The 14,521-nt window shown below is 33.4% G+C and overlaps 1 protein-coding gene across 1 annotated transcript in view; it reads right to left on the reverse strand.

Moving 5' to 3' along the window:
• DACH1 (dachshund family transcription factor 1) overlaps positions 1-14,521 on the reverse strand; it is a 440,456-nt gene that overhangs the window by 41,275 nt on the left and 384,660 nt on the right. The window contains 4 exon segments of the mRNA XM_030311912.1: positions 830-898; positions 1,408-1,551; positions 4,861-5,008; positions 13,656-13,807. Coding sequence (XP_030167772.1) covers positions 830-898; positions 1,408-1,551; positions 4,861-5,008; positions 13,656-13,807 — 513 coding nt within the window.

The raw sequence follows: 14,521 nt of genomic DNA on the forward strand, positions 1-14,521 counted from the left end.
CCCCAAAATGATTGAGCTTAAAATGCAAAATAAAAGCAATTGGGAGGATTATGGCAGTTAATCATTTTAGGCTTCCCTTTGAAGAACCATCTTCATTTAAAATAGAAAACAAATATTCTTTTTACTGTTTAGTATTCATGTTGTTAGACTGAGTTTATTGCCTAGAATAGATGTTAGACTATAAATGTTACCTTCAGATTTTGTTCTTTCCTAATAGTGTGGTCTCGGCAATATACATATTTAGCTCTTCTGAGTGTTTAATACAACTCCCTTTAGTATTCTATATATGATTTTGCTCAGCATATTTGTGTTATTAAAATGTATATAATGGCATACAGAACATTCAGGAAATCCACAGAGGACTAAACAATCTTATTTATTGTTAACATTCAACCAGTCTATTTTGCATGTACCTTGCCGTATCTGTCACAAAAAAGAGAAGGAAAAATTTTCAAATTTAAGAACTACCTATTTGATTAACCCATGCTTTTATTCACAGAGTATAGAACTTATAAGCCTTTCCTGCATGAGATTGGCTTCAAGCATTCAATAAAACACATTTACTATGTCCAAGATTAAATCATACATTGTTTAAAATTAATTATTCCTTTTTAATTGCATTGTATAAACAGAAATGACCTGTTAATTTAAAGAAAATCTATCAGCACAAAATGAATTCACTCATATAAACAAGCAAGATGAACTTGACCTTGTTTGAACTTGTTTTGATGTGGCCCAGATGGTAGGCTACATGCTTGAATAGCAGGCTAAAGCTGAGGAAAAACTCATATAGCAAGATCTAGATTTATAGCCTTTTGCAAATTCCTACCTTGTATTGTCCTCTCAGCATCTGTTCTGCTGCCACTGCGGTCAGCCTCTATCTCTGGGGTCAGAGAGTCTAAAAGCACAGAAAGGTAAGAGTGACACATATTTCATTTGATTCTATTGTCCTTTAAAAAAAGAGCAACCTGTTACTTTGGTGCTGAATTAAAATTACATAAATCTGTGTCATCTCGTAACGGTTGAACAAAGACCATAACCATAAGAATCATCGAAATATTTGAATAGATAAATAAGTACCGCAAAATTGTTCATAACAGGGGATAGGGAGTGGGAAGTGCTCAGATTAATATTTTAGCCTATTTCAGTAGAGACAGGTTTGGTTAAACAGAAAAGCAAGGTCAGGTCCCAGATACTGAAGTTAAGTAACAAGACAGTGAAGGTACCTATGAAATAAAGCATTTCTCCAACACATGTGACTACTTCCCACCAGGCTCTCAGCTACAAGCACAGTTTACGGAAGCACTAGACATAGAAAAATATGAAACCACAAACACAGGTTTAACTTGTCTTTTGAGCACTAAAAATTAAAGTTAGTTAGCCATGCATAAAGATGCACCCTCTTACCATTTAAGACCCTGAGACTGTCTGTAGAAGCTGCCTGCTTTAGCGTTTGTTCTGCTTGCTCACGCCGTTTGGTCTCAAATTCAAGTGCTTCCTGTAATTTTCTCTTTGCCTTCTTCTCCTTCTTTAGCCTCTTTTGAACTATGGCTAGAAAAGAGTGTATATTATATTTAAAAACTTTTTTTGCAATGTTCAAACTTACAAATGATCTATGTTTTTCATCTATGTATGTATGTGTGTATGTATGTATATATACACACATACACACATATTTTCCCCCTGCTGGGCTGAGTCTACTTATGCAGAGGAAGTTCAAAAAATTCCACCTTGTTCTAAACTAAATCCCAGTGAATATCCAAGGAGGCCAATTTTTATGTAGCTTTGTACTATTATATTATGAAGATACCTTTATTGTCATCAGTTGGGACAGATTTAAGGAGAAATTAATGTTAGTAATTATTTATATACACTGATAAAGGAAGCCTGATTAAATTCTGTGGATTAGTCTCTGCCCTTGAATCAGAATAGTCAGAGTAGTTAGAATAATGCCAACCTTTATAAGCATGCCTCCTTTATGAAGCACCATTTTTTGGACAGCAAATGGAGCATTTCCCCTATAGCTTTTTGCAAAACAGTTAAGAATTTTTCCTTGAAATTTAAAAAAATGCAATAAATATTATTGCATATAGTGAGCTAAATACTCTTAATTATTAACATATAAGCAGTCTTTTGGGGGAGATGAAGCTATTATAATTTGCTCAGAGATATCAATAATTTCTTTAAAGCAAATTTATATGCACTATAACATATTTTAAGCAAATTATATTTTATTCTGCCGAAATCTGGTAGAGAATAAAACCTCACTATAATAATAATAATGTGCTACTGCTGACAATAATGTAGCATTTATATAAAAAAGGAGATTATGATACAAAAAGTTAATTATGATACATCTCCTATTGGACAATTTATTTTTTTTTTATTTTTTTTTTCAACGTTTATTTATTTTTGGGACAGAGAGAGACAGAGCATGAACGGGGGAGGGGCAGAGAGAGAGGGAGACACAGAATCGGAAACAGGCTCCAGGCTCTGAGCCGTCGGCACAGAGCCCGACGCGGGGCTCGAACTCACGGACCGCGAGATCGTGACCTGGCTGAAGTCGGACGCTTAACCGACTGCGCCACCCAGGCGCCCCTCCTATTGGACAATTTAAATATTTGTATATAATATGTAATCAATAAATGGTAACAGATAAACGATGTTCATAAAGTGTATGTTAACTATTCTTTCAGTATGATAATTGTTTCAGCTTTTACAATTTACATAAGGTAGGCAGTCAGCATATGGGGGGCAAGCAAATGTTTTTCTTTAGAATATATATACATCTATATGTATATATATATTTTTTGCTGGTTGATAAACATTGTGGATGTGAATATGACAGAATCAGTATGAGAAAATCCTTCTGGTAGAATTAATCATAAGGAGTAGTCATTCCAAGTTTGCTTTTTGATTTCTTACTGCAGATTAAAGAATAACATTATTATTTAATACAGTATTTAGTGTGAAAGTGGGGTGCCTGGGTGGCACAGTCGGTTGTGTCTGACTTCGGCTCACGTCATGACCTCATGGTTTGTGAGTTCGAGCCCCACTTCGGGCTCTGTACTGACAGCTTGGAGCCTGCTTCGGATTCTGTGTGTGTGTGTGTCTCTCTCTGTCTGACACTCCCCTGCTAGCACTCTGTCTCTGTCTCTGTCTCAAAAATAAATAAACATTAAAAAAATAATTTAAAAAATAGTGTGAAAACCATATTAACAAAATCATTTGCCTACTATATTCCTTTCCGAAGATGACTGGTTTTTTTTCTTGAAAAGAAACAGTAATTTCTGAATTATTTATTTCGATTGTATATTTCCATGGCACTAAAAGCTCAATACCCACTGCCTTGCCATTGACTGCTTACTGTTTTCTCCTCTGTGATTGAACCAAACGATATCACCATGTTCTCTCTTCAGCGTAGTACACTGCTTCAACAGATACATTTACAATAGATAAATATTGATAGATATTACCTTTAATTTATTGTTCACAATTAATTAAATGGGAGGTTCATGAGGTGATCTGTGAAATGTTTTGCCCTCTAGTGGTTAAAGAAAAAAATCAAGATAAAGCCTCCAACAGATTTGAACCAATAAAATTCTGAAGTTCTCTCAAGTAACCAAAAGATTACTTTAGGAATTCAAGGATCTACCTTTAAGTCTTGTAAAAAAAAAAAAAAAAAAAAAAAAAGAAGAAGAAAAAAAGAAAAAAAAGAAGAAAAAAAGAAAAAAAGAAAAAAAAATCTCCAGGTGAGAACAAAATCAAGACATGGCTATCTCATGGAAGATTAACTCTTTGACCAATCTTCATTATTCACATAGAACACATCCCATTATCAATGTTTATCATGTCCTGATTACTTTAGTACCTAAATCTATATGAAACCACATTATCTAGAAATGTGCTGTACATGTGCAGTGATGGCTTCCCAAATCAGCCTCATCCCAGGAACCCACTAGATATTGCTTCATAGTAACAAATGAAAACAACCTACTAAGTCCTGCTGGTTTGAAAGACAAAACAGAAACAATGATTTTCAAATAACGGTGTCAAACATATAGAAGGAGAATACATGGAATATTTATATTGGATACTTATTAAATGAGAGAAAAGTTGCTCTGCCTCTGGCATAGTTAAGATAATGTTATAGTTGAGGCAAAGGGAAAGTTGGTAATAAAAAAAATATTCTTAATCTCACAAATAATATAAACACCCACATATGAATGACCTTCAAAATTATCTGTACATGTGCTGTAAAGTGTGTTAGAAGAAGGAATTCATAAATTGATAATATTATTATTTTTACCCAATAAAAATTCATATTGGTTTATACATTAATGTGTACTTGACCTTGTTGGATGAAAATGAGCCATTCAGAGAGAAAATTATACAAACACTCAACTTTCGTCATTTGTTCAGATATTCATCAGTCTTCAATTTCAGTTGATAAATATCTTACTAAATCTTCTTCGCTTGAATAGTCAGTATTTCCTATTTTAGCTTTGTGACTTAACTCTTAAGTTTTCAAACGGCAATGGTAAATAAATACAAAATTTTTCTTCATGGCTGTCATCAGAGCTCATTCTTATCTTACTTGTTAAGCTCTATGAGCAATAAAAATTATGTGATTAATGATAAAATATATTTCAATTCCCTGAGGTATGAACAGAAGAGAAACCATGTACTCTGGGGAAGAAAAAAAATACAATGAGCCCAGGATTCAAATCCTGCTGTGAACTTCAGCGATAGTAAATTAACAAAAAAGCTATATCGTCTCACAGTAAATCACCAAACATAAGTTTGTTCTGCTAAATATTGTATATAAAGTATTAGACTTATTTGGAAGTTTAAAAATACCTCTATTCTTTTGTTCCATAGCCAACTGCTTCTCAAGTGTTTCCCTTAATTCTCTTTCCCTTAAAAAATCCATCTTCAGCTCCGTTTTTTCCAGTTGGACTTGTTTTTCTTGAGCTCTGGCATTATCTATGGCAACTTTCAAGAGCCCCTGTACAAAGAAGGCATTCAGAATTGTAATATTTTTGTGCATAGCACATTTCATTCGTTACTAAAAGCATCTTTAAAAAAGAACCAGCTTATCAAATTCTTTCATTCTTGTACATTCACTCTGCATTCTCTAGGACAAGTACTGTAACTAAAGCACAAAACTTCTGAATCTAATTAAGTTATATTAGGAAGACAAATGTTTTTGCCATGCAGGTTCAATTGCTTCTAATTAGAATATCCAGATCTAAAGCTAAATGCGGGCAGCACATAAGCATGCTAAAAAATAAGAACTGAGAAATGATGATCCAACGTGGTTTACACAGTCCCAAGTGATCCTAGCCGTGCCCACCTATCTCTTGGAGCTCCTTCTCCTCCATTCCCTATTGAGATTGTACTGGACACAATGCTTACCTTTGGTTTCTGCACCAGGGATTTGCTCTTTTTGTTCTCTTCCTGAATGCTTTTCCTCCCACTTTTTGCATAGCTTATGGCCTCACTTCATCTCACCCCTGTGTAGTTGCCAGTCAAGAAAGGCCTTTCCTCATCACCCTATCTGGATTGGCCTTCCAACCCATCTCGTTATTCTCTCCTTAGAACTCTTCATATAATTTATTATTATGTAATACTGTCATGTATGTATTCGTTTACTGCTTTATGCCGTGTCTCTTCCACTAACATGTAAACTCTCTGAAGCAGGGACATTTTCTTTCACTTAGTACTATGTTCCTAGGGCCCAGAGAGTGCCTACTATATAGGAGATTCCAAAAATTTGATGAATAGAAATTATAATACTAGTATATTTTTCTTGACATAAAATACATGCAAGGGATCCAAAACCCAGTGTTTAATAGTGCATTGTTTTTAAAAAGTCATTTAAAATGGTTATAATAAATTGAGAATAACTTTTAGGGGACTATTTGACAGTATAACTCAAGAGTATATGGTAATTTATACAACTGAAAATGGAATCTCATATATACATATACGCATATACATAAGAGATATATACGTTGATTTACTCTTTGATAATTAAAAATTTAGTCATATTCTGAGATTCTTGAAAATGAGATTATGAAAACATATTAAAAAGTATTCTGCATGTGTTCTCTCCCAATATCCTTTAGAAAATTATTAGTAAACATTAGAGCTAAAATTTCTATGCTTATCACCTAGGCAATACAAAAATGCCTTTTTGAAGTAGAAGATATTTTTGTCTTGGTCTGTGAACACCAGCGACTAAAATTTTCAACTGAAATTATAAATGAAATAGAAGTTGGTTCTATTTTGTACATCTGATCTAGGATATGACCCCTCTTGCAAGAGACAACATAAGCAGTCTGAATCTGGAATTTCAACTCTGGTTTGACTTGTTAGCCCAATAGATTAGCTCATCAACCCTCAGATCAGCTCACCAACATAGCATTATCATAAGCCATTTCATTCTCATTTCAAGCACATATAAATTATTTCATGTCTGTTATACCTGATCCTGAATTTCCTGGTATAATTCTTGTGATATGAAACAAGCTGGAGGGTTTCTACATGGCTGTTTGCCCCTCCCTACTCTTTTGTTTTTAACAGTAAAACATAGCTGCTAAGGAAACTGCCATCTTAACTCAATTCAGCAACATTCCTGTGTATGTTTCTTCTTCATCAGGAACAAACAATTAGTAACAAATGAAAGAGATCATTACATCAAGTGCCCTTTTAGATCACCCCAATTAAAACTTTAGTTTAGCTGTATTTTAATTCTAAGATACCAAATTCTAATTTTCTGCTCTGATTGCTCTTGTTGACTTATCTTTGAAAGATGTACTCTCTGTGCAATGTCTAGAGATTATTTAGCAAGATGCCAATGTTGGCACCACTTAATGTGTTGATTGGTTGTATTATCAGTAGCTGTTTAAAATAAATTACTATTAAACTATTATTGTCCTTGGCTGACAAAACACAATATTTTGGTGTTCTTTAAATATGAAACAATCATTATGAATAAACATGTTGAATAATCTTAAACTGTAACTCTAATTTGTGTAATTTTATATTAATATTTGTTGTAATGTATGAAGTTGCTAAGAGCATTTATGTTTACTGTTTTCTTTTGTTACAGTTGCCGCTAATGTCCCTAATGGTAATACATTACCTATTCCTGCTGATTATGTCTGAAAAATACTAGCTTTAAGATCCAATACCCTCCAGGGACTACTTACAAGCTATATAAAATTAAGTTTCATTTTTAGACTTTAAATCAGTGCATATCAGTAGGAGTCCAGTGTGAACAAAAATCTGCGCTAGAGCCAAACTGGTACATATGCAAAAATATGTTATTGCTTGTGACAGCTTTGCTGCAAAAAATACAGAAAACCGATTAAATTTCAGTGCAGCAGGGGGCTGGGAAAGCAATAGCAAGTAGTGTTCACAACATCTACAAATCATTAGGACACCATTTTAACCATCAGTGATAATAGTACTTTCAGATTTGTGTAACTTCTGTAAATTTTCCAGGTAGATCATATGCAAAGGTCACACTAAATGCTGAGTCTCACGTGGACATGCAGTATTGAGCAAAATTCTGTGATGACAATTCTGTGATGATGAATTACAGCAAAACACACAAGGTTTAAAACATGAATTTTTCTCCAGGAGGAGGTCAGTTATGATGTTGGACAATGACAATTCTAAAGAAACGCATTTCAAGTTTACTCTATGGCACAGCAATTATAAGAGACAATGGTTGTTTGGCCTCAAATTTCTTTCTCATGAGGCATGGCTGTTGTCATATACATACATATTTTCTCTTCTAGAATGATCTATCTTGTGAATTCGATTATTTTAAGCATTTTCCAGAGAATGAGTCTTATATATTCCTTTTCAGAAGGGCATTGTAATTGATCTAGCATTTTTTCAACTATTTTTATAACCTAAAAGTACAAATATCTGCTTGTATAAGAGAACCTACAGTAATACTGATAGGAAGGAAACATTTCTTAATCTACTATTTAGATCCTAGAGAAAAGCTTCCTTCACCATGTTTGTTTTTTATACAAAAATTGTTTCAGAATCAGATGGTATCAGAATCAAAGTTCTTTGAGTGTCACTGGAATTAATGTGACAAAATTCCGCTCAATAATGCATTGCCTCTAATGAGAGTAAACATCCTAGTTGAAGGGGATTTTAGTGATTGCCCATTCTAATTAAAGCTTTTTGAAGCTGAAAAAAAAAACAAGGTCCAGATAAAACAGATGATTTGTCTAAAATCCCAAACTAGTAAATTGACTATGCTTAGATCAGAACTCTCAAGCTTATTTAAACCTTTTTTTTTTTCCTTTTAGTGTTTCTTTCCAGGATGAGAAAGAGGAATGTCCTTAGAAACCAGGAAATTTTGTACACAAACAAATATATAAAAGAACAGTGTCAACCAATACATTTTCACAGAAGCTCTTATAACAAGAGATACAACTATACTCAGTTTAACATGGTTACTGTTCTCCAAAGTCAGTAACAGACACTCCCTCAAAAGCACTTCCAGGTATAAAACCCATCTTGTGATTATTTGATCATGTATGGCAATGTGGCAACATGGGCTCTGTTATTATCCTACCTATGTTTAAATCCAGACTCCATCACTATTGTATGGCCTTGATCAAAAAACTTGTCTGCCTCCATTTACTCATCTGTAACATGGAGCTAATAATGAGATCCACTGTGTGGGATTATAAAGATGATTCAATGTAATATCATATAGAGTTCGCATAGTGATGAACTGTGGACATGGTGATTTATAGTAAGAAAGATATATTTGGTCTTCATCTCAATCCTGGCACAGAGGTCCTACAATGGGTGGAATTTCCTAAGTGAAAAGAGCAAAAAGGTGAAAAGGGTGTGTTTTGTTATTCACAATAAGCCCTTCTCAACTACACCAGAGTTCATTTTAACCAGGTGACTTTTGGAAAGCCCTAAGGATTTAGGCTGGTTGACAGGGGAACTAACTCTGTGATTAGAGGGATGGAACTTTCAGCCATACCCCCCTGATCTGTGGGAGGACAGAAGGGCTATAAGTTGAATTAATCGAGAATGTGGGTGATTTAATCAATCACACCAATATAATGGAAACTCTATGAAAACTCAAAAGAGCTCAAAAAGTGCTCAAAGAGCTTCTAGGTTGGTCAACATCTGGAGGTACTGGGGAGGTGGTGTGCTCAGAGAAGGCATGAGAGCTCGGCACCCCTTCCCACATACCATGCCTTATGGTCTTCCATCTGACTGTACCTGAGTTATGTCCCTTGATAGCAAACTGGTAATCTAGTAAGGAAGATGTTTTCCTGAGATCTGTGAACCGCTCTAGCTAATTAATTGAAACCAAGATGGGGGTGATGGGAACCTCTGATCGTAGCTGCTTGGTCAGTAGCATGGGATATAACCTGGGCTTGCAATTTTCATCTGGCATTTGGGGAGGGGGCAATCTTGTGGAACTGAACTCTTAACTTGTGGGATGTGATGCTATCCCAGGTAGATAATTGAGTTAAATTGTAGGGTCTCCAGCCAGTGCTGCAGAATTGCTTGATGTGGAAAAAACTATCCGACTTTTGGTGAGCAAGTGTCGGAGGTGAAGTGATGTTGTAGTAGGATATTGAGAGCAGAAGACAAACACAGGAGTATTTTTTTTCTATATAATGACACATTAAGTTTGTTAAATAACTGTTAGTTTTTACTAGTATCATTATTATTATTGTGGTGGTGGTACACAATATAAATTAGTAAGTACAGTATATAGTCCAGACCTTTAAGAGATAATGCTATTCTCTTGAGCACAGTAAACTGTGCTTAGAATACTGGATATATTTCACTGTTTTTTTTTTTTTTTTTTTTGGTTTTGTTTTGTTTTGTTTTAATGAGCTCTCTCCACGAATTGGTAATGAGAACAAAAAGAAAACTTCTATAAACATAATTAAACATAAAAAGATATAATGTAACACCAATATATCTGATCTTAGTCTACCCGTGTTTTGAAGCCAATGTCCTATTTTGTGTATCTTTTTGAAAGTTTCCTCCTAATTATTTTTATCTGTTATAATTAAAATGACATATTAAAATGCAAATAAAAACTATTAACTTTTTAAAATGTATAAAATATAATAGGATTGGCTGTGGCATTGAAATGTAAAGACTAGAAGATACATTATCAGTGTTTTGGCCTTAGTAGTAAGTCAGATTCTTCTTCCTCTTCTTTTGTCAAACACAAATTAGAGAATACTTTTTAAGTACCATAGTTGGATTATTTTATTTATTAGGCCATAGTGATGCAATCTGGGACTGCCATTTATTGTGGTTTTAACAACCCTTTTAGCTCTTTGTTTATATTAATTCCTCCATATAGGCAAATCATAGTGAACCAAACTCCTATCACATATCGCCTTATGGCATCTATCTTCAATGCTATCCTTTCCCCTAACTAAATATCATATTCTCTACCTTATTTTACCTTTGTTTTTAATTTACCTATTCTTATTTTAATATTTGTAAGTCATCTTAAGTTATTCTTATAATAAGATAAACAATGTAAATTATTTGTTCCCAATCCTCTGTACAAATAGGTTGTAGCTATGCTTTACAGAATGAAAGCTTGGATTGAGAATAATGAGTAAAATTCTCCTTTAAGTGTGTTAATTGGGTAGCCCACGTTCGAAGGTGTCACATTCAGTAAATTGACACTAAAATTCTATTTCCTCACTTAAATTCTCACAGGGAGTTCTCCATGGACATGTTTGAATAAGGAAGCCATAATAAAAGATTGCCACATAGAGAAAGACAAAATCCACATAAAATAATTTTTTATAAAAGCAAAATCTGGAATGAATCCGTATCACTCAAGTGAAATTACTATCCTTTATGGAAGATATACATATTTAGTATATAGAGTACATTTAAAAATACTAGTGTATAGTATTTTTCTACAGGTCCTCTTTTAAAGCAAAAAAGAAAAAAACATTTATGAAAATTCAATTTGGATATGTCATGTAATGGACATCTGTACTAACCATTACAAATCTGAAAATTGAGATTTATCAAATATAGAATATCATGATATGAAATTATTTAATATTAGAAAACAAAATCTTAAACATATTATTTTGAAGGGTTTTTGGTCATTAATCGTAAGAAAAATAGACTTCTATACATTAAATTTAAATACAACCCAATGTCTTAAGTTTAATTAAAATAGTAAATATACATAATAAAGCTTTAATTTCACACATGGGATTGTATGATTTGAAACATGTAAACATTTTTAACTCAATTTTTTCCATTGCCATCCTGATAAAATATCTCCAAAAGAAATATGGAGCTTTAAACTTACCACACAAAAAGTATGTTACCATTTTAAAATAGAAAGCAGAGAACCCCATTATATATAATTGAAATTGCAGAGGAAATTGAGGCAGGCAGAATGTAATTACCCAAATTAGAATTTGGACAGCAAACACATTTATACTGTATGCCCAATAAGCCAGGGTCATGACTGCTTAAACATTCTATACCATTCCTAGGATATTACTATAACTCAATAAATGTGGCAATAATAAAGGAACTAGCATTCACAACCTTTTGCAAAATGATGTGAAACCATTACTGAACATAAATCCAGTATATATGTGTGTATATGCATGTGTACATGTGTTTATATATGTATATGTGTGTGTGTGTATATATATATATATTGCGTATGTGTGTGTATTCCTATGCATGGAACTCAGTAATATTTTTAATTTTTATTTTACCTTATGTACATATATGTGAATGCACTGAAGTGGACAAGCATAATTTATTTTCAACAAAATATTCTTACTGTAGGTGTTCTGACTTTGACAGACCCAGATCCCCATGAATGGGGACTAACGATAAACAATTTAGCTTGCCTTGACTATTGTCCCACCATCAACTCTTGCTAAAATATGTCCTCAAGGCTGACTGGAAGGTCAGAAAGAGAGTATATTAAATCTAGAGATACCTTCAATAACATATATGTCTAAAATCTGTACATTTTAAAAATGGGGTTTTCTCTTCATTCTTTTTTTGAAGAAATAATTACAGTTTGAGGTGATGCAGATACATTTCTAGTCTGGGAAACCTGGTGTGGGATAGGTGGATAAATATTCCCAAGCCAGCAGTATGTGACTTAGAGATTTGGTATTCACACACAATGCAAGAGTCCATGTGTGAACCCATTCTTGAGATGAGCAAGCTGGTTTATACTGATGATACCCAGAAATATTTTCTCTGCTGAAACTGAAATTAAATGACCACTTTGCTCCTTAAACACATTTTAGTTAATGAAGATACATATAACTGGATGGAGAATTTTAAGTAAACCCTTAGCTTTTTCTTTGCTTCATATGGAGTTGTAAACATAACAAAATTAATTATTCCCTTATTTTCAGAGTGCAAATTCAGAAATGTTGAGGGATATTTTCTGAAATCATTTAATTTAACAAAAGAAAAATTCATTAAAAACTCCACCTCTTTAAAAAAAAAACAATAATATGGGTCAAATTTAGAAAAAAAATCTTACGTTTATTTAAAAATATAATCAATTATTTGGCCTTGATTAAGTTTAGGCTAGATTGATGATTTATTTCAATTACTGAGATATAAAACCTAAAGTTGAATACAGTTCTGGAGACTCTAATTACATTAGTATTAAAAATGCCACATTAATAGATGAGAAGATATGTTACATTAAAGGCCTTCTGTTATGTCCTTGGAGAGGTAAATAAAATTAATTACATTTCTACTGGGAGAAAGTTTAATATGGTAGGAAATGTGTACAGAAAAATATCACTAAGAATCAAGTACTAGCATAAAAAATTTAAAAAAGAAAACACAACAAAAGTAACAGCACAGTATCTTCAAGCACATTCTTACTATTAGCTACTCCAAATATGGAGAAATAAAGGGCAAAAATCTCCATCTGGGGTCCACATGATCGCTTCATGTGTGGGCAAGAAAATTATGCTTTCTTGTATCCCAAACACTCTTATTATTTTGGCTCCATGCTCTATGTTATTGTTAACTGTAAGTATTTTTGATTCATAATGTACTGTACGTAAAATATACATCCTGGGGACTACATAGGAAATCCGTGCAAAGTTTTGTATAGCTTTTTGAAGTCTGTTCTTTGAAGAAACCTTATTAACTGAAACAAATTTATTTATGAAAGAAGGGATTTTTTGGATTCTTTTATATTAGACATATTTTAAGTGACTAAACATATCATTTCCTCACTGGAAGGCCAACAGTTTAAAAATAACTAAATATTTATTAGAACTGGTGTGCCGTCGTTTAGTAAATCAGACAAACTTAAACAGTTAGATTCCTCCCATCAGTTGGCAATAAGGAGAGCATTGAGGCAGAATGATTTTTCAAATGCCCAGGTCATTTTCACTGAAGCTTTTATTAAGGCTGCGTATACATATTTCTAAACCAGTTTGATTAGTGTAGCAAGTTTAAAATCTTCAACTGCTGGAAAAAGTTCAATGTCATGATTCAGTCAATCTCCTGAGTGGCTTAAGCTGGAATAGTATGAATTTGGGAAAAATTCACAGCTGAGTCTTCCCTGTTGCTTTCTTCCAGGTTACCAAAAGGCCTACCTGTATGTTAGTCAGCAGGGTCTCTATGGAAGACAATCCATCAGGAAACAGAAAAGGAGGCGGAAAACCTGGAGGTAGTGGTTGTCCATGCCCAGTTAGAGAAAGTTTGTCAAGGCTGTCTCTTGCGGTTGGTGTGGAAAGCGGGGTCTCATCTGTATGTGATTGAAACAAAAATATAGAACAAGTTACGCTTGTCTGTTTTTATTAGACCTCAGTAATGGCTTCCCTAGTGGTTTCCAGAACATTTATTGCAAATTGGTTCCTGCTATCAGGAGAAAATGCTTTCTGCTGAATTTTCTTTAATGAAAAAGCTGTGGAGATACAACAAGATAACATTAATGAGTAACTTTATAAGCCTTTTAAATGCAGTCTCTAATGAGACTGAGTTTACAGTGCCATAGAATCTTTTTAAAACAAATATTATCTCACATATAGTTGTGATAATATACTCAGGCTGACTTTATGGGCACCTTCCCAATTATCTCATTTTAGTTTGTTCTGTTTGGATTGACAATAGAATATTTCTAGAGCTTCATATAAAAGAAATGCTTTGTATATTAGTATGTGTGTTGCTCAATTAACCCTTCCTTTATATCAATGATCTGTTCAAATATATTCTTAAGGAATCTACAAAAGGACGTACAATTAAAATTTGTCATTTTACGACTAAAAAGAAAAACCGGAATCAAATATATTCCTAAATTATAAACGAATTATTCAGTATCATTAAAACTAAAGGTCTAATTCTATTGACCCTGAACACTTTTTACCTTCTGATTGAAAAACTAGCCCTTTATACATGAAAAAGGAGTCTAAAGAAAGGATAATGAAGCACAACGTCCATAACAATATTTAGAAAATCAAAT

This window comes from Lynx canadensis, chromosome A1 (genome assembly GCF_007474595.2).
Source record: "Lynx canadensis isolate LIC74 chromosome A1, mLynCan4.pri.v2, whole genome shotgun sequence".
Lineage (NCBI taxonomy): Eukaryota > Metazoa > Chordata > Mammalia > Carnivora > Felidae > Lynx > Lynx canadensis.